This window comes from Austrofundulus limnaeus, unplaced genomic scaffold (genome assembly GCF_001266775.1).
Source record: "Austrofundulus limnaeus strain Quisiro unplaced genomic scaffold, Austrofundulus_limnaeus-1.0 Scaffold85, whole genome shotgun sequence".
In the NCBI taxonomy this organism is placed as follows: domain Eukaryota; kingdom Metazoa; phylum Chordata; class Actinopteri; order Cyprinodontiformes; family Rivulidae; genus Austrofundulus; species Austrofundulus limnaeus.
The window spans coordinates 1,840,532-1,848,450 of record NW_013952487.1 but is presented as its reverse complement, the minus strand read 5'-3'; the positions used below and the strand labels follow the sequence as shown (position 1 = coordinate 1,848,450).

The 7,919-nt window shown below is 38.5% G+C and overlaps 1 protein-coding gene across 1 annotated transcript in view; it reads right to left on the bottom strand.

Annotated features, from left to right (window-relative positions):
- The window catches only part of nrxn3a (neurexin 3a), a 142,829-nt gene that overhangs the window by 14,835 nt on the left and 120,075 nt on the right, over nt 1–7,919 (bottom strand). The window contains 4 exon segments of the mRNA XM_014011880.1: nt 384–691; nt 1,498–1,587; nt 4,520–4,691; nt 4,910–5,091. Of these exon segments, the coding sequence (XP_013867334.1) occupies nt 384–691; nt 1,498–1,587; nt 4,520–4,691; nt 4,910–5,091 (752 nt within the window).

Genomic DNA, 7,919 nt, shown 5'->3' with positions numbered 1-7,919 from the left:
ATTAGAATTTTCTGAGACAATGAATTTTGGTTTTTCATTTTTTCCCCAGTAAGGGGTTTTTATTTAATTGAATTTTTGGACAATAAAATCGCAATATATCGCCTTGCTTATAGTATCGCAATATATCAGGATATATCGTATCGTGACCCATCTGTCATGAAATGTATCGTATCGCCAAATTCTTGTCAATACACAGCCCTAGTGTGAATGTTATGAAGCATTCACACTGTTAGACATGGAAGGTAAAAGAGACTCTCCACTAGTTTAGACYTATTTTATTTATCTATTTTTAAAGCATTTATTGTGTTTTGTTGTAACTTGATCTGAGATGATGCAGGGAGGTCATGTCAGTGAAAATACCTGCAGGGATTGAAACAGTTCACCTGTACCGTGGAGGAGGATCTGTGTTTCCTCGTGGTCGTGGTGGACATCATGGTGGTGGTTTCGATGAAAGTCGTGGACATCTCCGGAGACAGAGCGGTGGTCTTGGCCGAACCCGGCACGTTGGGCACGTCGCCGACCAGCCTCACGCTYCCGTTGATCATGATGTTGACGTTTGATTCGGCAGCCATTTTTAACACCTTCAGGCCGTTATAATAAAGACCCGACAGCTGGCCCTGAAACGGTCGGCCTCGGTCYCTGCCCCCGACTGTGATTGTTGCTTGAGTGTTGAAAATTGTTAGCTGTCGTCCTGAAAAAGAAAAAAAAACACATCCACCTTGAGAAATGTGTCACAGAAAGGCAACTTTTATGATATAGTATGACTATAGCTCATCACAGTATTGCTAAAATGTTGATGCTGTGATAAAAGAAAGAGTTTATACATGAAGAAAGCATAAAAAAACAACCACAAAAGAATGAAAGGCTGGTGAAAGACTAAAAAACACAGATTGTTTTAAACTCTCATTCTCTGTATGATGTATTACATTGTGAACATTTTGATGACATGAAGTGTATGATGTTGATAATTAAAGAGTTTTAAAACGTAGCAGGTCATAAATGAAATGTAAACACTTTATTTGTAAAGTTTAATCTCAGTTCAACAAATCGAAACATTTAAAATTCTAACCGGAGCTGTAAACAAAATGCATAAAGAGAAAACAAACAGCCGAACAGCTTTTAGGAGCTTTAGAGTTTTTACTTTTTTAACGAATATTATTTTTAATTTCCTAACCTGTCAATTTGAGTTGATGAACTGTTTAGGACAAATGATGAAGTTGAACCAGTGTAGAAAATTTAGAATGAGAACAAAAATCTACAAATTGACTTTACGCTTTGCTGTTACCAACACACGAGTTTTTTTTTTTTTTACTTTACAACTAAGACATTGAGCTGTAAACTCAGAAGAAGAAATATTTTCAAGGTGAGAGTGAGCATCCCAGAGTTCATGATCGTGTCATCAAATGCTAAAAAAAAAACCTGTTTAATATTTTTATTTTAAGCAACAGAACATCAGGACAGTGAGAAAAGACAGACAAAATGTTTGTTTCAAATTACCTTTCTCTTGTAGCCAATCCTCTACAGGTCGGACATATTTGAAAGGGATTTTCTTATTGACCTTATCATAGCGTTCTCCATCGTTGTTCCCTTTAAAATTTAAAAAGACATTTAAAAAGACATTTATTTACCATCAGGATCATGTCAGCTGAAGAAAACATGACTGTTCCTCCAATTCCTCCAACACATACAAAAGRTTGAAATCATTTTAGCTAAAAAATTGATTTCAACAAGACTTTTTTTGGTTTGTTAAATAAACAAAAAAAAMGCACTCTCACATTTGGACATGCCTCCTGAGYCCCAAGCTTTTGTTTGATGTTCTTTCTCCAAGATACATGGGATTAGTGGGATCTAGTATAATAACAGACTCTGCATATGGTGGAAGTGGTGTTTGGGGAAAAATGATGTCCTCATATGAGGACAGTGGGTCTCAAACTGTCCTGCTTGTTGAGGAATACCTGAGCAATAACCAAGCAAAACTTAAGGAACTTCACAAAAGCCTTTCTGGGGCGACCTTTTCCTTGTTATTTTGGTAATACAGCAACCAGCTGTTAGCATAATCATCATAGTCAATGATGACTTTCAAGGTTTCTGCTCAGTTTGGAGAACATATTACATGACATAATGGCAGGAAATCACAGAACATTTGACCAGATGATCCTACGTACAATGAATTATTTGAACAAACGTACCACATGCAAGAACTATTTACGCGTGTGAGCTGTTCAAAATATTTCCAGATTTGTTTAACAAAAATTTGTGGCCAGGTGTACCACTTAATGGCTGTGTCCAAAACGACAGGCTGGGTCCTCCGGAGGACCCAGACTACCCGGTCGCGGCGGGCCGGGTCCTTGGTAGACCGGGAAGACCGGAAAAAAAGAGGCTGTGAATTTGGACGGTCTAGCCTCCCCTCCTTACCCTGGCATACGTCTTGTCACCTAGCAACTGTGACGACGCTAAACAAGAAAACTTAAATCAAAACTAGAAAATTATCAATACATTAGCATTATTAATATCACAAAACTATAAAATTAACTTAAAAGTATCATTTGAAGAACTAATTGACCCGCTGTAGGTTCATGTTTATTTCGCGTTTTTTATGACGAAAAAATAATATTTAAAAACATGTCCATACAAATGATAAAAGTATTAGGATTACAACCGCTATTTTTTTATATCACCATATTTTTATTTAAAATGTATTCTTTTCTCTCGCTTCATCCGCCATTACTAGCATAAAAAAATATCCGGTCGGGCCACAATGCATTATGGGATATGCTGGGTCGGGAAGGATCCATCGGACCTGTCCTTCGATTCGGGCCAAAGGAAGGACATATTTGTCGGCCACATCGGAGGAGTCTTCGGTTTTGGACGTCCTTCGTCGCGGCGCTGTGACGTATGCGGCCGACAAATTCGACCTTCGGAGGACCCGTCCTGCCGTTTTGGATACAGCCAATGACTGTTTACATTTGTGAACTCTTCTCAATATTCCCAGGTTTATCTAACCTTACGGTTCAATCAAAAACAAAATTATAATCCCAATGTCCTCAAATGAGGACTTAATCTTTACCAACATGGTACTTTGCGATATTTGCAGAAATTGGTCAATTTTTATGTATTACAAAGTTAAATATGTGACATATTCACAGAGTTTCAACATGAAATATGATTAGGATTTTTATCTTGCCCGTTTTCCTGACAAGTTGCTGTAGAAGCTTTTTACTGGAATCCCTGCCATCTTGTTTTCACTGCAATGAGTGTAATGCTGTCAGATGACCTATAGATGGTGCTACTAATGTCTATAATGAGACAAAAGGATCAAAGCTGGGAAAAAAAGAAGTATCATGGTGCAGAGAGGCAACAATGCAATGTCCTCGTATGAGGGCGTGGGGTCTCAGGAGGTATCAGTGAAAGTTCCTATTTGTTCCTTCTAAAATAACCAAACTTGTTGATTTTTGTCACAGATTTTTGTTTTCTTGCATTAAAGTTCAAATTCTCAGCTCTCTTAATCGTATTGCAGAACTTCATAAATTAAYTGTTTGTTGTCAACATTTTTTCACTCTTTAGGCCATACAAAACCAGATATAATTGTGTTGATTGGCCTTTTGGCTTAAAAGACACCATAACAGATTATATAATCCAGTCCTTGATTTGTGTCATCATGTCTACTAGTGGAGGAACCTCATTTGTTGGGGCTATTTAAATTTTGTTGGGAATCAAACCAAAAATTCTAATAAATAAAATAAAGTGAATGAGCTCTGCGTCAGAAAGGGCATGAAAAATAATTACTGTAATTCTGTAAAATACTTCCAAGGCTTAGATTATCGTATTTTATACAACATAAAATGAAAAAAAAAAACACAACATATAACAGGACATAAATAAYTCATGTTACCAAATCACTGGGCAGCATGTGTTTATAGATCAACATGTGAAACTTGTATTTTATTCACAGAAAGAAATGTTTTTATTGATTGTTTATGTGGGGTGCACCAATCCATAGAAGCTTGCGTTGCAGTTAAAACAAAACAAAACCAGATTATGTCAATCCTGAATCCAAGATCCAGACTTCTAGACTTCAGTCTGAGCATCGGAGCAGTAAAACGATTCATTTGGAAACCATTAAAGTCTTCAAATCTCATCTAAATACGGTGACATTAATGAACAGATGAAAGTCATTTACTTAACTCATTTATAATTCACCCTAAAAGCCAAGAAAACCTCCAGCCATCAGAGCAGATGTTCTGCTGTTTCAGATTGTAGGATTTAACATTTCCAAACTTTAAAAGGATTGTTCCAGATGCCAAAATGGCAGCTGCAAAATATTTCAGAGGAGCCATTTTTTTCAAACTTATTATGTTTCCATTAAAGTGCAGTTTTTATTGACTCAACCATGAATATATAAGGTATAATTCTGTAAAAAAATAAAACACAGATGCTGCCCAGTGATTGTCTCAGCATCACAGTGACTTCACTTTCTCATACAAACTGTCAAACATCCAAAAGTTTTCTGTTGTTGTACCTGTTGGAAAGTGTTCATTGATTAACCAGTTATCCACCTGCAGCGTTGCATTGCCACCGTTCCTGGTGAAGCGGACAACGTGATACTTCCCGTCATTCACTGGGGTGCTGCTCTCCTGCACCGTGATGTCCTCGGTGCCGATGTTAAAGGTCACACCGATCTTCCCTTGTTGCTGAAAAGACAAAGCGTTTGTTGTTCGGCTTACTTCAGCTCTGCTGAAATTAAATACTCGTGTTCAACTGGATCATTGTTTTGACGTCTTTTTGAATTCTGAACCTGGATAAAATGCAGGACTGTTTTAATATCTATCAAAATCAACTTTTTTTTTATTTGATGAGGAAGGACAGAGTTTAAACTGAACTGAGCCTAGCAGAATGAGTGAGTACTCACTATGTGCAGCATCAGATAGTCCCCCAGACCAGGRGCGCTGTCGATCCGGACCAGGATGCCGTCTTTCAGGGAGGTGCTGAAACCTACGGTCAGTCTGTCTGTCCTGGTGCTCGGCCTCTCGTTGGCTGGCCAGTTGAACAAAATGAGGCCTCCTCCTTTGCCAAAGATATACGTGGTTCCAGCTGGGCAGAGCAGAAGGAGAAATATAAATTATGAGACAAACAGCAGCAAYAGTCTCTTCCAAATTCTGGAACGTTTCTTAGCTTAGCAGAGAAAATGCATTGAAACCATTGGAGCGCCCTTTTCGGTCAGTGTGTGACCATATTGTGGTAAATACATAGACTGACAGTGTTTCTGCAGGGGGAGCCTCTCCCTGCAGCTCAGCTCCCTCTTCACCACAACGGACCAACACAACATAKGCAATACTGCAGAAACTGCACCTATTTGTCTGTTCTTTTCTTCCCTGGCCATGAACCAAACCCTGAAATGCTTGAACTGTAATGTTACAAAGAAACCTTAAGTCTGTCGTATCATTAAAAAGACTTGTTCAGCTGCTTTGTTCCGTAGTTTCTAATTTTAAAGAAAAAGTAGTTCAAAGGTAAAAATAAAAAAAAGTAAGGTAGACGCTGCAGAAATTCATCAGTTCATTCAACTGTCTTATTTTAATATTTATATGACTAACTTTTATAGTCTTTTGTTGGCCCTGTCTTAATGTTTGTGAGACAAGTTGCTGCCATCAAAAGCCAAATGACAAATTTTTGTTAAAACTTGTATAAAATGTTTTCTATTTTATTTATTTACCATGTTCCACTGTGATGTAATGGGTTGAAAATCATTACATTCTGTTTTGGTTTACATTTTACACAATGACTGTTCAGTAATGTTTAATAAATATAAATCTGTCATGCAGGAGTGAAGTGACATACTGCTGCCACTAGGGGGCAGAGCTGTGCTGATGCTGTCCCTGTTCCTCTGCAGAAAGGACAGAAGTCACAGACAATGGACAAAGATCCAATGGAGTAAATGTTAAAAACAGTTAGAGCTAATAAGAGTTTTGTTTCTTTTCTATTTGATTAATTTGTTTGGAGTCTTTTATTATTTTGGGAAATAAATTATATCAGAGACATCTTGGCAAGATAAGTAACCGTCTAGACAAGATAAGTAAACCAGAACAGTTTTTTTAAATTTATTTCTGCAAGTTCTGCAGTCTTACAGAAAATTTTCTCTGCAGGGCTCCATCAATCAGWCCTTTGCAAAGAGGAAAGCCACACAAACTAAACAAATCATAACCTGCAYCATTGAATTTAATGAGGATTTGATAAAGAAAAATATGTCTTTTGGAGCTGCTACCTTTAAAGCAGCAGAAAATACAAGTGACCAAGTAAAAAGAAAATAAATTAAAAGAGGAAAGATGTTTCTGAACGCATCAAGCTGAGGTTTAACCTAAAACCATCTTAGTTTGGAAAAACAACAAAAACAGATCTGGTCCCAGGATGAGCACAAAACCTAAAACTCTTCTAAAAGAGCAAAAAACATTAAACACAAGATGTAGCTTCTCAAATTAAAATAATTTTAAATAACTTATTTTGACATTTTATTTGAGCTTTTCCTGAAGGTTAGAGGTCATCTGCAGACGGAGCAGCTCTCACCGTGCCCAGCCTTCAGAGAAGCAGATCTGTAAACGGAGACAGCCGGAGGGGAGCGGCGCCTCGCCACAAGCAGCTGTTGCTCAGRGGAGGATCCGTACGAGTCTGTTGCCACGTGAAGTCTGGTGGCGCTCACAGAGTTCACCTTTTGTCCCGGTGAGGACGCAGCAATGCATGCCACAAACAGCCAGCCCACCCAGGCACTGCATTGAAGGACAATCAGACCGGGGGGCTGACATGAACCCCTTTTTATAGGACCCCACGAATGTAAAGCACCAAAGGGAACCATGATGGTGAATATTGAAGTTTCACAGCAGAATATCACAGAGAAACAGGCTCATCTTGGAGAAAACAAACAATCTGTAGGATCCAGACAAACACATTGGAGGCTGAACTTAGTCAGCTACAAGAAGAAGAAAAATCCAGCAGAGAAACAGATCTTCCTTTCAAACATTCACTGCAAGGGTCTCCTGATAAATCAGGAGGGATTAACACCTCCTGCATCCTTCTCTGGGTGAAACTGTGCTTTAACTGCTGCAGTCAGCTCCAAATCTTTTCTCTGGTCACTGTGAGAACATTTTAATTCTTTTTTTTTTGGCAAGAAGACCTCACAGACAGGAACATCTCTTTGATCCTCTACAACATGGCCACAGAACAGAAAACTATAAATCCACTTCTGCACGTTCTCCTCGGTTTTCATTCTCCAACACCTCCAGAAGAATAAAACATTCATGAAATCTCTCAGCGACAAGAAAACTCCCGTTTTGTTTTGTGGCTTCCCATCTCAGCGTTGGCCCTTCGTTTGATGCATCCGCTCGGTCTGGACGCTCCCGCCTTTTTAACGAAGTGAGCAGCAACGATCTGGATCCCAGAGCTGCCACAGCATGAGAGAGAGGGAGCGAGGAGAGGAGAGGAGGAGGGGGGTCGGACCATGAAGGAGCTGAGGTAAAACAACGCTGAGGATACATAGGGGAGTTAAAAGAAGTTAAAGGTTTGTTTTATTTTGTTCTGTCTCTTTATGAGAAAGGATTTCCATAAAAAGCAACCCCCCAAACATGAAATGTTTCAGTTTACTCTGTGAAACAGCTGCTCAGACTCTTCATGGGTTTAACATTGAAGCTGGCGTTTAGCTCCAGTTGAGCAGAACATCTTGTTTTTTATTAAAAAGCTTAATTTCATTATATTAAGACTCAGTGTTCAGTATGGGGTGCCGTTTGTAAAGTTACACAGTCAAAAATTACCACCAATATTTTTGTTTTATTTAGCCTTTTATAAGAAAAAGAAGAACATGATTATTTTTCAAAGTCAGTTTTTCACCATATGATTCATAGATTTATAAATGTCATAGTTTCTAAACTAAATAT